Below are 19,461 nucleotides of genomic sequence, written 5' to 3'. Positions count from 1 at the left end.
TCTCCAGGCAGCAGCTCGCCAGCACGCCACGTCCAGAGCTCAGCGAGGGATGGGAGACGAGCAGCGAGCACTGCTCACGAGGCAGCTCTCGGCGGAGAAAGCAATCACGGACGTGCCGAAAAAGGGCATGGGTTGTGCAAACACCGCGATGTTTCCGAGCAGTGTTTGCTGCTCCAGAGCAAGGAGGTCAGAAATACAAGGCTCGTTCGTGCTCCCGACCGTGCCGGAGACGCAGAGCCGGAGCTCTGCCCACGGACCACGGTGCAGCGTTTCCCTCCGCTCAGGTGGCACCATGGGACAACATGGTGCCACCTGAGAGCTCGGGGCCGTGCCGGGAGCGCTTGCCACCGGCTCGGCCGAACCTCAGCACGGCGCCGTGCCCGGCAGCCGGCGAAGGCTCGCACGTGACGTCGGGTCATGAACGTTTCCAGCTGCCCTTCGTCCTCGGCCACGTTGCTTTTTGTCAGTCCCCAGACGAGCCCGGCCCCGGCGGGGTGCTCCCGGCCCCGCGGCGTGCAGCGCTTGGGCCGGGAAGCCACGGGGCCGGCAGGGGAGCAGGGCTCGGCGCGCGGGGGGCCGAGGGGTGTTTTCCTGCCTTAGCCCGGGACTATCACAAATGATGCAAGTTCCCAAAAGAGCCGGGAAGGGGGAGCCGAGGGGGATGCGTCAGCTGGCGTGGGGCGCCCGCGTGTGCTCCAGCAGCTCCACCGGGAGCCAGGGCTGCCGCCCCACGGCCGTCCCCACAGGGGGGGGGCAAACCCCGGGGGCCGCCCCACGGACTCGGCCACTGGCCCCAAGCACGGGGGGCTGCGGCGGAGCGGGGGCTGCCAGGGCTTGTGTCCCCCCCCCCCCAGCAGACGGGCTCGCAGGAGAGGCATGGGCCAGGCCGAGCCCCTGCCGGCTGCTTTCGGGGGGCCAACGCTTGGCCCCCGCGCAGCTGGCAGGGCCTGGGGCGCCCGGCGGGGCGGTGAGGCCGCGGCTCAAGGCGCCGCTTGTTGTTATAAATATCCCACGCGGCCTCGCCGGCCCTGCGGCCGCTGGCCGGGCCCCAGGGCTCCTCCCCGGCCCTGGCCCCCGTGGCCGTCGGCGCCCGGGCCCGGGGCCAGGCCCCGCTCCCCGCGGCCGGCACAGGGCGAGGGACTGGGGCGCGTGGCCACCCCGGGCGCAGGGCGCTGCCGGGCCCCACAGCGGCCCCCCGGCCTGGCCCCGCCCCCGTGCACCCGTCCTGCCCCCTGGCCCCGCCCCTTTGCCCCTGTTGCCCCGTGGCCCCGCCCCTGTGTACCCGTCCTGCCCCGTGGCCCCGCCCCTGTGTACCCGTCCTGCCCCCGGCCCCGCCCCTGTCTGCCCTTGGCCCCGCCCCTTCGCCCTTGCCTGCCTCTGTGTACCGGTCCTGGCTCTGGCCCCGCCCCCTGGTCCTGGCCCCGCCCTCATCCCCGCCCCCCGCCGTTTGCGGCCGAAGCGGGCGGGGACAGGGCGGACGCCGTCCCCTCCCACCGCGAGGCTCTCCGCCAATGGGAGGCGCTACCGAGCGGGGCCCAGCCAATGAGCTTGGGGAGCTGGGGGGGCGGGTCCGCGGCGGAAGGGGGGGGGGTTACCGTCGCCATGGAGACGGGGCGGCGGAGTTCCCTCCCTCCCGCCCCTGCGCAGGTGGCAGCGGCCGGGCCCTGCCATGGAGCCGGGAGCGCGGCGGGGACCCGAGACCCCCCGAGGGTGGGGCAGGGCCGTGGGGAGGCACTTGGGGGGCAGGGCCTTGTGGGGGAATGGCCCGGGGAGGCTCTGAGAGATGCAGGGCCTGGGAGGTGCCTTTGGGGGGCAGGGCAATGGAGGGGCACTTGGGGGGCAGGACCCCGGGGGGGGGGGATTTGTGGTGCAGGGCCTTGGGGGGGCACTTGGGGGGCAGGGCCGTGGGTGGGGGCAGGCCCCAGAGGTTATTCGGAGATGTGGGAGCCAGAGGGGGGCCGGGCGGACATTGCCTGGAGCAGGGTGTTGGGAGGGTGGTACCGGGGGTCCTTGGGGGGCAGAGCCCAACACGAGGAGGGGTCCCAGCTTGGGTGGGAAGGGGATCGTGGAGGCGAAGATCCCTCTGGAGCGGGGACATAGGCGCAGATGCTGCTTGCTGCATCCCGAAAGGATGGAGGGGCTCAGCACAGCGGAGAGACCCAAGGCGGGAGCGCAGTGGGGCAGCAGTGACCCTGCACGGCACCAGGCTCGCGTCCGGCTAGCGCGTGCCTGGGGCACCGTGGGCGAGTGGGGCTGAAGGCCGTGCCCCAGTGCCGCTCCTCAGCGACCGTGTCTCGTCCCCACGCGCAGGGTGGCTCTGACAGGCCACGTGCCTCCCCCGTACCCCGGAGAGAGGCCGCTGCGCGCGGCCAGCGTCCCCAGCGAAGGGCCTGTGCCCGAGGTAGCCGACGAGAAGCCGTTCTGCGACGGGGAGACGCTCGTGGCCGCGGCTGCGACAGCCGGCGAGGCCCTACCGGCTCCAAGCAACAGAGCTGGAGCGGTGCCACCCGCAGAGGTCGGGAAGGAGCCCCGTGGGCTCGAGCTGCCACCCTGCCGTGGAACGGCAGGGCCCTGCGTTGGAGAGCCGCCCCCGAGCCTGGCGCAGACGCTGCCCGTCCCAGTGCGGACACCCGCGGAGCAGCCGAGCCAGCCCACGCCCCGGGGAAGCTGCTTGGTCCGCAACTGGCAGGAGGAGGTAATTCCTGCAGTGGGGTGCCGTGGATCCCCCATCTTACTGACAGAGGCCTGTGGTTGTGTTTTGTACTTTCTCTCACGCTCACAGGCTGTGGATGGGGCAAGGGAAAGCCCCGGGAACACGCTGTTGTAAGCACCCTTGGTCTAAGCCTGCACCAGGGCACAGGCTGTCAGCACCCTTGGATGAGTCCTCTCTCTTTAAATAGCTGTCCTTGACCAAGCCTGAGCTCCTAGGATGACCTTGAGATCTGTGGGATGGAAAGGGGATGAAATTCAATAGTGCAAAATGCACCAGCATGCACTTAGGAACCAACAGGAAAAATTTCTGCTGTAACCTGGGAGCTCATTGTTTTGGAAGAGAGAGTTGGATGTTGCAGTCAATCACAGAGTAGTGACAAGCTGACAAAATGAAATGCCACGGTGACAGCAGGGACTGAGGCGATGCAAGAAAGTGTCAGGCCAGGCATTTTCCAGCAGAGCAGGAAAGTATTTGCGCCATGGGCAGGCTGTTGCTGAAAAAGCAAGTGCAGCTTGGTAGCCTCTGGTGAGGTGAGCGGGGCCGAGGGGGACAACGAAGGCAGAGAGGTGGATCCCTGATCCCTTTGCCGAGCCTGACTGCTGTGTCTAAATGCACCAGGAGCTCGGAGGGCTCTGCAGACCAGAGGACGCTGCTGGATCAAGAGCAGGTGGGCCAAAAGTGGCCATCTAGAACAAAATTAGACTAGTAGAGTTGGCAGAGCTCTCTAAATAGCATCTTTGCCCTTGACCCAGGCCAGAGCAGCCCTGCCTAGGCGATCTGGATGCATTTAGCCTGCATGGAAAGTTGCAGGATAGAGGTTGCAGCCCTTCCCAAGTAACCTTCCTGCTGAGCATTCGTGCTTCAACTCTTTCCTGTGAAATGTCCCCTGAAGTCTGACCTGCTTCTCCTTCAGCACAGGCTGAACCCACAGTTTCTCATCCTAGCTGCACAGAAGGGCGATGTCTTTATTCCCTTCTCTGTTTTACACACAAAGACCCTTCCCACATCTAACCTCACTCTACTTTGACCCCTAATCTCTTCAGGCCTTCCCAGGGGTTGTGTTATTCATGTTTTTGCACTCTGCATGCTTCTCCTTCGGCAATTTCTCTTAAAGTGCTGTGGCCAGACCAGAGAATCACAGCTGAGACCTCCTTAGGACTCTGCGCCACGTGTCCTGCTGTGACAGCCTACCTTGATGTGACGTTTCCTAGCTTCAGTCTTATCCCTGGACCTTTTCCTGCAGAGCTGAAAAAGCTGATTTTTCTCACTTCTAGATTTCTGCAGCTGTAGATGCAGCATTTTTTCCGCCAGGAAAGCAGTGATGGTCAGTAGTGGGGACGGGGTCCCCGTGGGCAGAGGCTAGTTCCCCTTACACTCAGTGTCTGCCCAGGTAAGTGTCCCAGGTTATGCGGAGGGCCTTGTCCCACAAGATATTTACCCAATGTCAACATTGTGTCAACAGCTGGCATCCTTACGTGTCTCCTTGCCAGCTCTTCTCCAACTGCTTACTGTGTCCTCGCTGCCGATCAGTGTCCGCTTTGCAGGGATCGTTGTTGCCTCAGGCCTAGGTCTCCCCTAACCCGGCCTCTTTCTGATGGAGCTGGTGCCAGAGCAGAGCTGGAGGAGCTCAATTTTGGTCTGAAATGTCTGAGCACGTGAGAGCCAAGTGCGCACGCAGCACCGAAAAGCTCTGGGGGTGCCACCAGCGGAGAGCCAGGGGTGGGGGAGCATTGCTAGGCCCACTCCATGCGCAGTGTAGAGTAGAGCTGTGTGTCTGCCATGCGCTGAGCTGGTGGCACGAGCACGGGCCAAAGCGTGTGCAGAGGGGTGAGCGTTTCGTGGGGGAGCTGGGCTCCCTGTGCAATTGTTGGCTGCATCCCAGGGCAGCCACCCAAAGGCCGCGGGTGCGTCGTATTGTATGCTCTGGCAGCCTGACAGCAGCGATGACCACGCGGTGACTCCCTGCGACAGGGCCGTGGGGATGCCTGTTTGCTGGGCCAGCTGCCCTGGCAGAGGCTGGTTGGGCAGGGGTTTGCTACCAAGCTGTGTCAAGGCTCAGAGAGGTTGCTGATTTGCTTTAATGTTGTAGCAGAGCTTGCCCAGGCCAGCCGGGACGGCTGCGTAGGGCTGCTTTCCAGGTGGGCTGGGGACCTGTTATCTCCTTCAGCTCTTCCTGGTGGAGGGCTGTACAAGGATGTCTGACCCTTGGCAGGCAGGGAGAGGCAGCAGCCCTACCCCAGCTGCTGGTGTCTCCTTTCCAGTTTCCTGGAGAGCAGAGCTTATGGGAAGGACCCTCTCCCTTTTGCAGAACATGCGTCAGCATCTGGGATTGCTCCATAGCAAGGTGCTCTGGGACACCTTGTTTTAGGGACTTGCTCATGATGGGGGTAGGGGAAAGGGAGGCATGAAGGGCTTTGGTGCTATGCTAGACGCAGCCAGGTGGTGCGGAGACACACAGAGGCCCAAAAATGAGGGTACTGTCATCATGGCATGGTGATGGGTGCATCACAAGGGCATGACCCCGTGCTGTGGTAGTTGTGCGGAAGGGCAATGCTTGGGGGAAACATGGGGTTGGCATGGTCTTGGGTATGTGGTGGTGCCCATGACACAGTGGTCATCATGTCTGAGGCATGGGGCAACTCAGCCTCAAGGGAGGAGGAGAGCATTGCCTGTGGGGACCTGGACCCACCTCCTGCCTCTGCTCAGAGCCACATAGGACTTTCGAAAGCTTAAAAGCCTGGAGCAGGCACAGGGCAAAGGCTGTGCTTGCCTCCTGCCCCCTCCCCGCAGCCCCCACCGTCTGTTCCCAGAGAGCCACGAATGACCTGGACCACGTGCCCAGGCCGGAGCTGGGCAGCGAGGGGTTCTTCTACCGGCACGGCCACCGCGGGCTGCTCACCCACCAGCTCCTCTCCCAGCTGGCTGACAGCACCACCATGAAGGACGCCTACCGCCAGCCCTGGAGGACGGCACTCCCAGCACGAGGTGAGGCAGAGCCCCGCTGCGGCACACCGCCCCATGGGGCAGTGAGCGTGGGGGGCCTTGGCTGCCCCCGAGCTGACGGTGCCTGCTTCCCCCGCAGGGCAGCGGGAAGCCATGCTGGAGTTCATGCTGTACCAGAAATACAGGCAAGCCTGCGCTCTCTCGGGACACCCACCCTCGGGCCCCAGCATTGCCGCTCTCTGGGCTCCAGCTGTGGGTGGCAGGCAGTCCCCGGGTGCAGTGGCCCAGCTTGGTGGTTCTGGAGGGACTTGGCAGTCAGGACCCAGCTCAGCAGAGCTATGTTCTGTGCCTGGGGTATTTCCTGCTGCTTTCCATCCCTGCGAGGGCATGAGCTGCTCAGCAGGGGCCTGGGCAGACCAGCTCCTCTTCCCAGGCCCACTGATCTGGGGGAGCACAGCTGGGGTGAGGAAGTAAAGGGAGGGAGAAGATCTAGAGCTCGCTCTTGAGGCAGGAGCTGAGCCAGCAGGAGATGAGGAAGGGCTGGGGATGCTGCTCTGGCGTGAGTTTTTCCTGAGCATGGGGTGGTCCACTGTTTGCAGAGGCATTTAATTCACCCAGACCCCATCTGAAAGCCCCCTTCTTCTCCTGGCTGGTCACTCTGGGCCTCAGGCCTGCAGCAGTACCCTGGGTGGGGGGGCTCTGTACGTCTGAGGGCACTGGAGCCGAGTGGTGCCTGGGGTCCTGTCCACCTCGTGCCTCCAAGCACCCCAGGGCTCTCTCTGCAGGAAGGAAATGCTGGAGGAGATCTGTCCACCCCCTGGTCCCATGGAGTCGGTCTCCACCACGCACCGGGACTACTGCGCAGAGGGCTTCCAGCCCACACCGCTGCCCCCCACCCAGGTATGGCTCACCCTAAGCGGCAGCCCCCAGGCCACCTATAGCTCACGATGGCTGTCCCACGAGCTGGGTGGGAACAGCTGGGGGACTCTAGGAGCCCCCAAGCCTCCCGACACCCCTCAGAGTGTGTAGTGCAAGCTGGGTGCCCTTCTCTGTGCTCACGGGCGCTCTGCTTCTTCCACCCGCAGCCCCATGACTGCTACACGGAGCAGCCCCGCAGCTACTGGCTGGAGCAAGCCCACAGCGTGCCCGTAAGCACCCCGTCGCCCCGCCGGGCCCTGCGCCCTCTGTGCTGGCTCTGCGCTGCTCACGGGGACCCTGTTCCCCTCCAGGGTGTCACCAGCATCCACGCCACGAACGCTCCCTTTCGGAGGAACGCGGCCTTCTCTACCCCCATCATGGAGTACCTGGGCCAGCCCCTGCCCTGACACCCGCGAGAGCGGTCCCAGCCTCTGGCCTGGCCGAGCAATAAAGCGCAGGAGGTAGCGGCTGGCCTTGCGCTGCTGGAAGTCGAGCTCCCGACTCTGCCCCAGGCGTACCAGTGTGTGCCTGCCACCCCAGGCACCCTACCCAGGCCAGGTGTTGACATAGGGTGTCCCACATCCAGAGCACTTCGTTTCCCATAGCTTCCCAGGGGGCCAGCCTGCCCCTTTGGCGTGGGGCGCCCTCCAACCCCTTGGCAAGACGCTGCCGGGAGCACAGCCCCACTGCGGACAGCCCGGCGCGAGCCCGGCGTCCCCCACGGCAGGGCCGCGGCGCTCGCTCCTCCACGCGGGGCAGGCCAGCCTCGGGCGCTGGCTGCCCGAGAGGACGAGTCCTGGCGCGGCCCTGTCCCCTGGGACGTGGCCTCTCCCGGTGCCCAGGTGACGTGCGGCCCCCGGGGCCAGGGCCCAGCTCTGCCGCCGCCACTCTCCGGGCACAGGTGGGTTCCAGTAAGCGGCTGCCGCGCAGCCAGAGCATGAGCTCACAGGAACGCACTGCAGCCCGCGGGCCAAAGCAAACCCCGCGGTGGCGAGGTCTTCCCAGAACCGCCCTGAACCCTCTCCAGCAGACGCAGCGCGGCAGCCTCCCTGCCGCCACTCGGGACAGCCGGCGCGGGGCGGCTCTCCGCGCGCGCCCAGCGCCAGCCCCCAGCCCCCGGGGGCCGTCGGCCCTTGCCTCGGCTCAGCTCGTGGCCGGCTCGCCCCGCGCTCAGCCCCGTTTGCAGTCTGGGGGGGGGGGTCAGCGTGAAGCAGAGGCCGGAGGCAGAGGGCTTTGGGGAAATCTGTATTTCAACAAAATAGTTTGCACTATCTGACTGCTATATTTACACCTGGTGGGCGGGGGGTATTTACACGACCCGGTGGGGCTATATACAGGGGGGTGGGCGGAAGGTGAGGCGGGCTGGGGACACAGGGAGGAACAGTGGCACCTAACGTAGTCGTCTGTGCTCCGGCTGAGGGCCAGTCCTGGCAGGAGCCCCTGTCTTTCCCCCCCCCCCCGGGGAGGGTGACATGGTTTGCCAGGGCCCAACTACTGGAAAGAGAAGGTGAAACGCCCTGTGGGGCAGCCAGGCCCCACATAGGGGGCTCAGAGCCAGCTGAGCCGTGGGAGAGCGGACGCAAGGGGTTCAGGACCCGAGAGGGTTGGGGGAACGGAGCCGGGATCAGGGCTGGTTCCTCCCCAGGGGGAGGTGGGCTTTGCTGGTGCCTGTGGGTGGGGGGCAGGCGGTGCCCTCGCTGCGGGGCCCCACACGCCTGAGCCCCGCTGCAGGAGGCCGAAGCCGGGAGCTGCAGGGGCTGGGGTGGCCCCGGCCGCCCCGGTCTGTGGTGTGACCCCCGGGGCCAGGCGGCACGGGGAGGCAGGGCTGGAGGCACAGTGCGGCGTCCCGGCGTGGCGCAGGGCTCTGCGGCGGTGCCGCGGCTGGGCTCAGATGACTTGGGGGTCTTTCCTCTCGCCCAGCAGCCAGTACGTTCGCATTTTCCCCTTGCCCTGGGGGCAGAGGGGAGCATTCAGCGCCACGAGGGCGCCAACACCGCAGCCAGACCCTCCCAAGCCCGTGCCTGGGCTGCGGCGCAGACCTTGTCCAACCCTTGCCCAGGTGGGCTGGTGCCACCGCGGCCCTCTCGGATGCGACCCTGCGCACTGGGATCTGCCGAGGGGGCTCCCAGTACCATACCTCACCACCCAGCGCACAGCACCCGGCTGGGGTCCTCTGCCGGGCCCCCTGCCCACCACCTCGTCCTGGCCTCACCTTCATCTCCACATCCCCACGCAGTTCCAGCTCAAAGCAGCCAAACTCATCCAGGACTTCTTTGGTGGTGGACGAGACGTGGATCTTAAGGGCTGGGGCACGTAGAGAGGGAAAAGAGATGTCACTGGGGTCTGGGACCAGGGTGCAACCCACAGCTACGAACCCTGGAGAAGCCAGCAGCCCACGGCTCGGGACTCACCCTGGCCGTTAGACTCCATGCGGGAGGCTGTGTTCACCGTGTCTCCAAACAGGCAGTACCGGGGCATCTTCAGACCAACGACGCCAGCACAGACAGGGCCTGCGGGCACAGAAATGCGCTGAGCTGCTGCAGGGTGGGAGAGCATCTCCTGGCTGCAGTCCCAGCTGAGTGCCTCCCCGGGGATGCCCGAGCGTGGCACATACGTCACCCGGGGTGGGGGGTGGTGACAGCAGCCCTCGCAGCCCCGTGCCCTCCAGCATCTCAGCTTGGGGCCCAGCAGGGCTTACCGCTGCGCGCTGCCTCACGTGTGGGGCTCACCGGTGTGGATGCCGATACGCAGGTGGAGCTGGTCGTTGGGCCGGTGCCGGATCTTGAAGGTCTTGACGGCCTCGAGCAGGGCCAGGGCCATGCGGACGATCTCGTGAGCGTGCAGCTTGCCGTTGCGCACCGGCAGCCCCGACACCACCATGTAGGCGTCCCCGATGGTCTCCACCTGCAGCAGCGGGGTCAGGTGGACCAGTGTGCCCCCCACCGCCCCGGCAGCGCCCACCTTGTCGGCATCCCCTGCCCCTGCCCACAGCCCCCTTCCCGTGCCCCCCGACCCAGCGCCTCGCCATGGGGGGGCTGCGCGCGCTCGTGACCCCACCTTGTACACGTCGAAGTTGTCAATGATGGCATCGAAGCAGGTGTAGAGATCATTCAGCAGCGTCACCACCTGGAAGGAGCAAGGGGCAGTGTGGGCTGCGAGCGGGCACGTCCCTCCGAGGTGCCCGCGGCACGGGCACCGGCACGGGGCGGCCAAGGCAGGCCGAGCTCCGCTGCCGGCCACGCACTCCCGCTCCCACCTGCATGGGGGTGCTCTCAGCCGAGAGGGCGGTAAAGCCCACGATGTCGCTGAAGTAGATGGTGACGCTGTCGAAAGCCTCGGCCCGCACCGTCTCCCCCCGCTTCAGCTGCTCCGCCACGGAGCTGGAGAGGGACGGGGAGCCGGTGGGTGCCATGGGCCAGCGCTGCCCCTGCTTGGCGCGACCGCTGGGAGGATCGCTTGCTCCCTCCCCGTAGCCTCGTCCTCCCTGCCCTCTCCACCCCTATCCCCAGCGCAGACCCGCAGAGCCAGGCTGGGGACCCCCCACGCTTGCCATGGGGCGGGCACAGGCTGGCACCCATCCCCCGGGGCACCGTGTGCTCCCTTCTCGCCCGTGCGCCCATCCTCACTGGGGCAGGATCTGATAGAGCAGGTTCTCAGCCTTGCGCTTCTCCTCCAGGTAGGCCTGCGTCCGCTCCTCCACCAGCTTCTCCAGGTTGTTGGCGTACTGCTCCATGCGCGACAGCAGGTTGTCCAGGATGCTCGTGCTGCCCTCCCTGCAGAGACACCGGCGCCTGGGAAGCAGGTGGCCGCGACGCACCCTCGCTCCCAACGGGCCGAGGTGCCCCCCAACACCTCCCCCAGGGGGGCTGCCCCAAGGGCCGCCAGTCTCTGCTGCCACCCCCATCCCCGCCAGCACCCACTTGTTGAATCTGCGGATGAAGATCTTGATCTGGCCAAAGTCGGGGCGCTCGGCCGGCTCCTGGGCCCAGCAGCGCTCCATGAGCACCGCCAGCTCCTCGCTGTGCACCCCGATGTCGATGGAGGGGCGGAAGTATGGCTTCTGGCTGTTCCGCACCTTCTGCACGATCTCTGCCGGGGCCGGGGGACACGGAGTCAGGGCGCCAGCCCCCCCGCCGCGGGCGCCCGTCCTTCTCGCGTCCCCGTCCTTCTCCGCGCCCTCGCCTCACCTTTGGGGCTCAGGTCCATGCCCTCGACGTAGAAGGGGCCGTTGCGCAGGGCGATCTCCTGCACGATGATGCCGAAGCTGTACACGTCGGCCTTCTGCATGCCCTGCGGGGACAGCTGGCCCTTCTGCAGCAGCTCTGGCGCCGTCCACAGCTTCTCTGGTAGGACACAGCCATGGGGTGGTGAGACACGGCCACCCCATCCCACCGCTGCGGGGACCGAGCCGGGGGCGCCCGTGCCCAGGCAGCCGGGCACGGGCACTCACTGGCGTAGAGGGCGTGCGTGTCCTCGCTGTCGCAGGGCGAGCGGAAGCTGGCCAGCCCGTAGTCAGTGATCTTCAGCACGAAGCGGCTGTCCACCACGCAGTTGGATGACTTGAGGCTGCCGTGGTGCCCGATGATGCTGTTGTGCAGGAAGGCCATTCCCTGTGCCCGACAGACAGACGGACGCTGCAAAGCTGGCACCCCCGAGCAGAGCCCCGGCACACCCCAGCACTCCGTCCTGCAGCCCAGCACCCTCGTTTGGGTACCTTGACGATGTCATTGATGAGCGAGTAGCGAAACATCCAGTCCAGGTTGATGCTCTCGTTCTCTAGGACATCCTGGGGGGAGCATGTTGGACATGAGCAGGTCCCACGGCTGTGAGGTGCAGCCAGGCTGGGTGCCATCCCTCAGCTCCCCTGGCCACCCCCCTACCTGCAGGCTGCCCCGGGGGCAGTACTCGGTCACGATGCAGATGTTGGGGGGGTCGATGCACGCCCCGATGAACCGCGTCAGGTGGTTGAACTGGATGTCCCGCATCTGGAGCCGGAAGCAGAGCCCAGACCACGCTGAGACCAGGTAGGACGCACTGCTGCTCCGACCCCGGCTGCCCATGTCCCCAAGCCCCCTCGCCGGCAGGACCAGCCCCTGTGTCCCCAACCAGGATCCCCCACCATGGCCCGGACCCCGCACCTACATGCTTCAGCTCGAAGAGCACCTGCCGTGTCAGCTCGATGCGCTTCTTGTTGACGTGTTTGATGGCCACCACGTTGCCCTGGGGCGGAGGGGACGAAGGAGAGGTCAGCGCCACGTGCGGAGGGAGCGGGGCACACGGCGGGGTCAGGGCTCGGCACGCGGCGACGTGGGCGCTCTCGCTGCCAGCTGCACTGACCTTGAAATGTCCGGTGTTGGCGAAGATCTGGAACTTGCCGTGGGCGGTCATCAGGGAGCCGTAGCTGGAGCCCCGCTGGGAGGGAAGGAGAGGGTTAGGGACGGGGACGCCAGGGCAGGGACACCCCGGTGGCAGCGGGGCGTACAGGGGACGGTGCAGAGGGGGCTCTGGAGGGCACGATCTGTGGGGCTACACGTTCTACAGGGAGGGCGAAGTCTACAGGAGGAGGCACGACGGCGGGACCAGGGAGGTGGCTCTAAAGGGCCCGGAGAGCCGGGCCGGGGCAGGCCGAGGCGCCGCGGGTCGCTGCTCTCACCAGGGACAGCGTGAGCCGGCTGCCCGCTCTCTTGTGGTACCGCTCGGCGCTGCCGAAGTGCAGCTCGTCCCAGCGGATGCGCCACAGCATGCTGGCCAGCTCCTTCTCCAGCATCAGCTTCCTGGGGAGCACGGCGGCATCAGGCGCCCGCGGCCCTGCCGGGGACACCCAGCGGGGCAGGAGGGGCCCCCGCCCTGGCCAGCGCCCCGGGCACCCAGCCCGCCCCACACGGCTTCAAGGGGCGCCCGGGGCTGAGGCAGAGGCTCCCCGGTCCCCGACTGACCTGAAGATGAGGAAGCTGGAGATGCCGAACATGACGAAGGTGAGGCCGGCACCCAAAGCCACGATGGCCAGCATGGAGAGGGGGGCTGCAGGGAGCGCAGGGGGGTTAGCGCAGCCCCGCTTCCCCACCCCCCAGAGCACCCAGAGCCCGCAGAGGGCACCAGGCAGGCCAGCACCCACAGGAGCCTGGGAGAGCCCAGCTGGTGGGTTCCCATGCTCCCACTGGGGAGGGGTGCTGGGGACCAGGGGATGTGGGGAAGCCGTGGAGCTGTTGCTCGGGGGCCAGCTGCCCCAGCGCACCCACTTTTATCGCAGGAGGGGTCATCCACGTCGAAGACGCAGGGCGGGTTGTCCAGGGGGGGCGCCCCCTTCACCCAGCGGATGGGCCGGCCCAGCCAGTGGATCTGCTTCTCCGCACCCGAGTAGTGTCCCACCACCTACGGGGAGAGAGCGCCGAGCCCGTGCATCCCCCCAGCCCGCCCACAGCGCCCTGAGCGTCCCCTCCGCAGCCCCAGCCAGGACACGCTCCCCACCGCCCCGACCCCGCAGGGCCGGCGCCAGCCCCCACCTCGTACTGCCCGCCCTCGGGATCGCCCATGGCCCACAGGTTGAAGTCCGTGTCCCGGTCGTTGTTGCTGTCCATGCTCACCAGCCCCGTCACTCCTGCAGGAGAAGCGAGACCCGGGTGGGACAGGGAGCGTATCCAGCTCCCACCACGGGTGCCAGCACCCCTGCGTCCCGGCTGGGCCACCAGCCTCAGCTCCCACCCCGGCCCTGCCGTTACCCTGGAACTTGCGGTCCCGCATCTTCTGGATGATGCGGGTGACGTTTTTCTTGGAGCCGCCCTCCCGCAGCGTCTCGTTCAGCACCATGGCGTACAGCAGCACCCCGTCGTAGAAACACCCCGCCACCAGGTTCATCTGCCGGGGAGAGACGTCAGCACCCCCCGCCCCACAGCCCAGGCGCCGGGGCCATACACATGCTCACTGCCCCATATGCAGAGCCTCCAGAGATGGCACCTCCGGCATCGCGCGCGGCCGTGTCCCACCCTCGGCACGCTGGTGACACGCCGCAGCCCCAGTCAGACCGGTCCCCGGGGAAGGGGGGGGCTGGCACGCAGACCCACAGGGCCCCGCTCACCAGGGAGTAGTTGAGCTGCACCCCGAAATTCTCCTTGGCTCGCAGGATGAGCTGGGTTTGGAAGTGCTGGTACTCGGGGTTCTGGGGCTCGTGGTAGGTGATCACCAGCACCGTCTGCAAGCGAGCGCAGCACCGCGGCCGCTCACGCAGGTCCGGCGGCGCTGCCCCGCGCCCGCGCCGGCGGCGCAGCGCCGCTCACCTGGAAGGCCTCGCGCAGCCCCGAGTCCTGGCCCGGACCCTGCTGCCAGGGCTTGAAGGCATCGCGGGCGGAGTCGCCCCCCAGGCTCTCCCCGAAGACGTCCACGTAGAAGAAGACGTAGTCGCCGTTGGTGAGGTTCTCGCGCTGCGCCCGCTGCATGATCCGCCGCAGCATCTCCAGCGGCCCGCAGAGGTAAACCACTGCGGGCGACACGGCGCGTCAGGGGCCCCGCACCCTGCTCCGGCGCCCGGCCCGCGCCCGCGGCTCCTGCCCGCGCCCCCCGCCGCCGCCGCCCCCCGGGCCCTCGCGAAAGGGGGCGCCGGGACGGTCCCCTCCAGGGCCTCCGCCGGCCCCGGCCAGCGCAGAACGGGCGCCGGGGCCGCGGCGCGCAGGACGGCAGCCTCTGCCCGGAGGACGCCGGGGAATCCAGACTCGGGAAGGGACAAAAACATGTTTGGGTTTGCGGTCGTGCGGCAGGAATGTGCAGGTTCCCGGATTCCAGCACCTTCGGCGGCCGCAGCATTAATTGGAAACAGAGCATCTGCTGGTGGGACGCGGGCGGCAAGGGGGTGCCCGGGCCCCGGCGCGGCGCCCCGGCCGGCCCCGGCGGGACGCCCGGCCCCGGCGGGACACCCGGCCCCGGGCACCGCGTGGGGGCTGCGTGGGGCCGGCCGGGAGCGCCGCGGGTGGCGGGGGGGCTGGCCAGGCTGCGCCCGAGACCGTCCGAAACCCCCCCGAGCAGGGGCCCTCTTCGCCCTCGGAGGGCCAGAGCTGAGGATCCTGCCACCGCCTCCTCCCTCCCCCCGGAAAACCAGGGCCCCTGCTCCAGCCAGCCTGGCTGGGAAGCCGGGATTGAGCAACGTGGGAGGAGGCGGCGGCGGCGGGCGGGCGCCGGAGGAATGTCACGCTCGGACGCGGGCCCCGGCTCAAGGGCCGCCCGCGCGGGGCCAGGGCCGGGGCCGGGGCCGGGGCCGGGGCCGGGACCAGCGCCGCGGCCCTGGGGCAGACGCGGGGCCCAGGGAGCGCCGGGGCGAGCGAGGAAGCCCTGCGGCCGGGGGCATCCACGAGCCCCCCGCCGCCAGCGGGCCCGGGGCCGGGCAGGCGCCCGCGGGCTCTGCCCGCCGCCTCGGCCCACGGCGCGGCCCGCGGAGGCGCCCCGGGTGCCGGCCACCTGCAGCGGGGCCGGCGGCTGCTCCGGGGGCGGGGGGCAGCGGGGCCGGGAGGTGGAGGGGGACAAGGCAGCGCCCCGGTACGCCGCCGGCGCCAGGCTCGGGAGCGGGACCTAAAGCTCCCGGCGAGGGGCCCCGGGGCGGGCTGGGGAGCGACAGCAGCTGGCGGCAGATGGCGGGACACGCGGCGCGGCAGGCGCCGACGCCGGCGGCGAGCACCCAGCCCGGAGCGCGGAGAGGCCGGGGGGAGGAGGGGGTGGAGGAGGGGTCGGGGGACCCGCTTGCAGCCCCCCCCCGCCCGTCTCCCCAGGCGGAGGGCGTGCGCCGCGCGGGCAGATGCTCCGGTAATTCCCTCGGCCTCAGCTGTAATTATATCAGCGCCTTCGCGAGCTGCAGGAGGGACGCGGGGCCCCGCACGTCGCCCGGCGAGAGGGGGGCGCGGGGAAGCGCGCGGCAGCCCCGCTCCTGCCCCCCGCCCCGGGCGAGGCGCCGCCGCGGGCGCCGAGGATCGGGGGCTTCCTCCCCACCTGCCCCGGGACGGCCTGGCCGAGGGCGCCGCTCTCGGCGCCGCGGGCCTCGGCGCCCGCCGGGTCTCCGAAGGCCCGGCCCCACATCGCGCCCCCTGCCCCGGTGCCCCACTGCGGGCCAGCTCCCCGGCCCTCGCCTCCGCACCCCGCGCCGGGTGGGGGGACGGGACCGCTCCGCATCGGGGTGATTTACGGCACCGAGCCGGAAACGCCGATCGCAATCACCGATTTGAGCCTTTTTCCGTGCGCGCTTCCTTGCCCCCGGCCCAGCGCAGCCGGGAGCAGCGGCCCCCCAGGCGGGTCCCCCCCCCCCGCCCGGGCTTGGCGCCCTCCCTAATGACACAGCATCTCCGGCTCCATTAAGGAGCCGAGCGGAGCAGCCGCCCCCGGGATCGATACCCCCCACTAACTGCTCATCAATAGCGGAGCAGCGCCAGGCCGCCCCGGCCCCCGGCGGCCCCCCGCGGCCCCCGGCCCGCCTCCTCCCGCGGCGCCCCCCAGGGTGCCAAGGCGCCTCTACCCCTCCGTGGGGGGTGAGGGGGACGGGGGGACCCCCCCGGCTCGGGGGTCCCGGCGCTGCCCGGGGCCCTGCTGTGCTGCCCCCCCCCCCCGAGGGACCCCCACGCTGCTCCCGCCGGGCCCCACACTGCTGTGTGCCCCCGCTGTGCCCCACAGCGCTCCCACTGTGCCCACCCCACCCCTTTCAATATGCCGTGTAGGTCCCGCTTTGCCCCCAGACCTTTGCTGTGCCCCAAACAGGCCCTACTGCATCCTCAGCCCTTCCCCATGCCCCACACTGCTCCCAACGTGCCACCAGCCTCTCCCCGCACCCCACACTGCTCCCTCCGTGCCACCGGCCCCTCCCTGTGCCCCACACTGCTCCCTCCATGCCACTGGCCTCTTCTTGTGCCCCACACTGCTCCCTCCATGTCACCGGCCTCTCCCCACACCCCACACTGCTACCAATGTGCCACCTGCCTCTCCCCACACCCCACATTGCTCCCTCCGTGCCACCGGCCTCTCCCCGCACCCCACACTGCTCCCAACGTGCCACCGGCCTCTCCCCGCACCCCACACTGCTCCCTCCGTGCCACCGGCCTCTCCCTGCGCCCCACACTGCTCCCTCCGTGCCACCGGCCTCTCCCCGCACCCCACACTGCTCCCTCCGTGCCACCGGCCTCTCCCCGCACCCCACACTGCTCCCTCCGTGCCACCGGCCTCTCCCCGCACCCCACACTGCTCCCTCCGTGCCACCGGCCTCTCCCCGCACCCCACACTGCTCCCTCCGTGCCACCGGCCTCTCCCCGCACCCCACACTGCTCCCAACGTGCCACCGGCCTCTCCCCGCACCCCACACTGCTCCCAACGTGCCACCGGCCTCTCCCCGCACCCCACACTGCTCCCTCCGTGCCACCGGCCTCTCCCTGCGCCCCACACTGCTCCCTCCGTGCCACCGGCCTCTCCCCGCACCCCACACTGCTCCCTCCGTGCCACCGGCCTCTCCCCGCACCCCACACTGCTCCCTCCGTGCCACCGGCCTCTCCCCGCACCCCACACTGCTCCCTCCGTGCCACCGGCCTCTCCCCGCACCCCACACTGCTCCCTCCGTGCCACCGGCCTCTCCCTGCGCCCCACACTGCTCCCTCCGTCCACCGGCCTCTCCCCGCACCCCACACTGCTCCCTCCGTGCCACCGGCCTCTCCCCGCACCCCACACTGCTCCCTCCGTCCACCGGCCTCTCCCCGCACCCCACATTGCTCCCTCCGTGCCACCAGCCTCTCCCTGTGCCCCACACTGCTCCCTCCATGCCACCAGCCTCTCCCCGCACCCCACACTGCTCCCTCCGTCCACCGGCCTCTCCCTGTGCCCCACACTGCTCCCTCCGTGCCACCGGCCTCTCCCCGCACCCCACACTGCTCCCTCCGTCCACCGGCCTCTCCCTGTGCCCCACACTGCTCCCTCCGTGCCACCGGCCTCTCCCCGCACCCCACACTGCTACCAATGTGCCACCGGCCTCTCCCTGTGCCCCACACTGCTCCCAACGTGCCACCGGCCTCTCCCCGCACCCCACACTGCTCCCTCCATGCCACCGGCCTCTCCCCGCACCCCACACTGCTACCAATGTGCCACCGGCCTCTCCCTGTGCCCCACACTGCTCCCAATGTGCCACCGGCCTCTCCCCGCACCCCACACTGCTCCCTCCATGCCACCGGCCTCTCCCTGTGCCCCACACTGCTCCCTCCGTGCCACCGGCCTCTCCCCACACGCCACACTGCTCCCAACGTGCCACCGGCCTCTCCCTGTGCCCCACACTGCTCCCAACATGCCACCGGCCTCTCCCTGTGCCCCACACTGCTCCCAACGTGCCACTGGCCTCTCCCCGTGCCCTGCACTGCTCCCCTGGCACCCCCAGCCTTTCTCCATGCCCCACAGTGCTCCCCCAGTGCCCCCGGCCTCCCCCTGTGCCTTGGGCTGGGCTTTACTCCTTCCCCCCTCTAAGGCCCACAAAGGGGCCCTTTACCCCCCTCATTGTGCCCCCTTGTGCCCAGCCCCGCGCAGGGTCCCCCACACCCCCCTCCAGGTGCCCAGACCCATCCGGGGTCCCCCCGCACCCTCCCTTTGCGCACAGCGCCGCGCACCGTCCCCCTGCACGCCCCCTCCGCTCCCCGCACTCCGTCCCCCTGTGCCCCCCGGCTCCCCGCGCCCCCGCCCCGCAGCGCAGCCCCCCCCCCGCGCCCCGCTCCGCACCGCGCCCGTTGGCCTTGATGAAGTGGACGGCGGCGTCGGGGCCGCCCTCGTCGGGCGAGTAGATGTGGTAGCGCAGGGTGATGTTGCTGGCCTCCTGCAGCTCCTGGTAGACGCCCTCGATGGTGAAGTAGTAGGGCCGGTCGTCGGTGCGGCGGTCGGCGTAGAGGAGCGCGGCGCGGGCGCTCCAGTTGAAGTGGGCGTGCAGGTGGGCCACGAAGGCGCCCAGCTTGGGGGCCGAGGGCCCCGTGCGCACCGTCGTGCTGTAGAGCTTCCGTTTCTGGCTGAAGCCCGCAGCCACGGCGCCGGCTGTGATGAGCGGCAGCCGCCAGTGCGAGGCGAACCGCCCCACCGTGGCGGCCGGGTAGACGCAGCCCGGCCCGAAGAGCACGTCGGGGTCGTGGTAGAGCTTGAGGTCCACGGCCTTGAGCGGCGCCACGTACTCGGAGCAGGCCCCCTCCAGCTCCGAGCTCATGAACTCGACGCGCACCGAGAAGGGCCGCGGCAGCAGCGGCGGCTCGCCCCGCTCCAGCGCCTCCAGGGCCAGGCTCAGCGCCGGCCCCACGCGCGGCCAGGCCCACGCGTAGCTCACGTTGCGCTCCGGCAGCACCACGGCCACCGTGAGGTTGGCGCCCGCCCCGTCGGGGGCCGCGGGCCGCCGCCCGCCGCCGCCGCCCGCCGCCGCCAGCAGCGCCGCCAGCACCAGCGGCAGCCGCGGAGCCATGGGCCGCGCTGGCTCCTGCGCCCCGGCCGCCGCCCGCGGCTCCCTGCGCCGCGCCCGCCGCGCCCGCCCCGCCGCCGCCGGCGCCTCCCCCGGGCGGGACCGCCCCGGCCGCCGCCGCCGGGGGCAGCGCCCCCTGCCGCCCCCGCCCCGCCCCGCCGCGCCGCCGGCCCCGGTCCCGGCCCCGGCCCCGGCCCCGGGTCTGGGTCTGGGTCTGGGCCCGCCGTCGGGGCGGCCCCGCGCCGCGGTGCGCCCGGGCGCCGGGGACCCGCGCGGCGCCCGCGGGGTGCGCGAGGGACCGGGGAGGGGGTGTCCCCCCCCCGAGGGGCGAGCTGTGGGGTGCCCGGGGCCCTGGAGGGAGGGTGTCCCCCCCCCCGAGGGGCGAGCTGTGGGGTGTGTGGGGCTCGGATGGAGGGTGCCCCCCCCCCCGAGGGGGGAGCTGTGGGGTGCG

At 69.7% G+C, this 19,461-nt stretch overlaps 2 protein-coding genes across 2 annotated transcripts; one reads left to right on the top strand and one right to left on the bottom strand.

Annotated features, from left to right (window-relative positions):
* The first annotated feature begins 1,666 nt into the window (after positions 1-1,666).
* On the top strand, positions 1,667-7,045 carry SPAG8 (sperm associated antigen 8). The gene is made up of 7 exons (XM_062599531.1): positions 1,667-1,710; positions 2,311-2,695; positions 5,524-5,698; positions 5,796-5,841; positions 6,442-6,556; positions 6,742-6,804; positions 6,886-7,045. Exons 1-7 carry the CDS (start codon positions 1,670-1,672, stop codon positions 6,979-6,981), a joined length of 921 nt encoding a protein of 306 aa, XP_062455515.1. The 5' UTR covers positions 1,667-1,669; the 3' UTR covers positions 6,982-7,045.
* A 761-nt stretch (positions 7,046-7,806) lies between these two features.
* Positions 7,807-19,013, bottom strand: NPR2 (natriuretic peptide receptor 2). The gene is made up of 22 exons (XM_062599530.1): positions 18,293-19,013; positions 13,849-14,048; positions 13,650-13,763; positions 13,294-13,429; positions 13,078-13,172; positions 12,814-12,946; positions 12,511-12,595; positions 12,228-12,348; positions 11,912-11,986; positions 11,717-11,794; positions 11,455-11,559; positions 11,289-11,360; positions 11,025-11,184; positions 10,762-10,917; positions 10,495-10,663; positions 10,201-10,347; positions 9,831-9,954; positions 9,632-9,700; positions 9,304-9,478; positions 8,986-9,084; positions 8,787-8,878; positions 7,807-8,524 (listed from the first exon to the last, which is right to left on the bottom strand). The coding sequence occupies exons 1-22, from the start codon at positions 19,011-19,013 to the stop codon at positions 8,462-8,464; spliced, it is 3,189 nt and encodes a 1,062-aa protein (XP_062455514.1). The 3' UTR covers positions 7,807-8,461.
* Positions 19,014-19,461: the final 448 nt, after the last annotated feature.

This window comes from Rhea pennata, chromosome Z, assembly GCF_028389875.1.
Source record: "Rhea pennata isolate bPtePen1 chromosome Z, bPtePen1.pri, whole genome shotgun sequence".
Taxonomy (NCBI): Eukaryota; Metazoa; Chordata; class Aves; order Rheiformes; family Rheidae; genus Rhea; species Rhea pennata.
The sequence above is the reverse complement of the archived record's forward strand: the minus strand, read 5'-3'. Positions and strand labels throughout refer to the sequence as shown.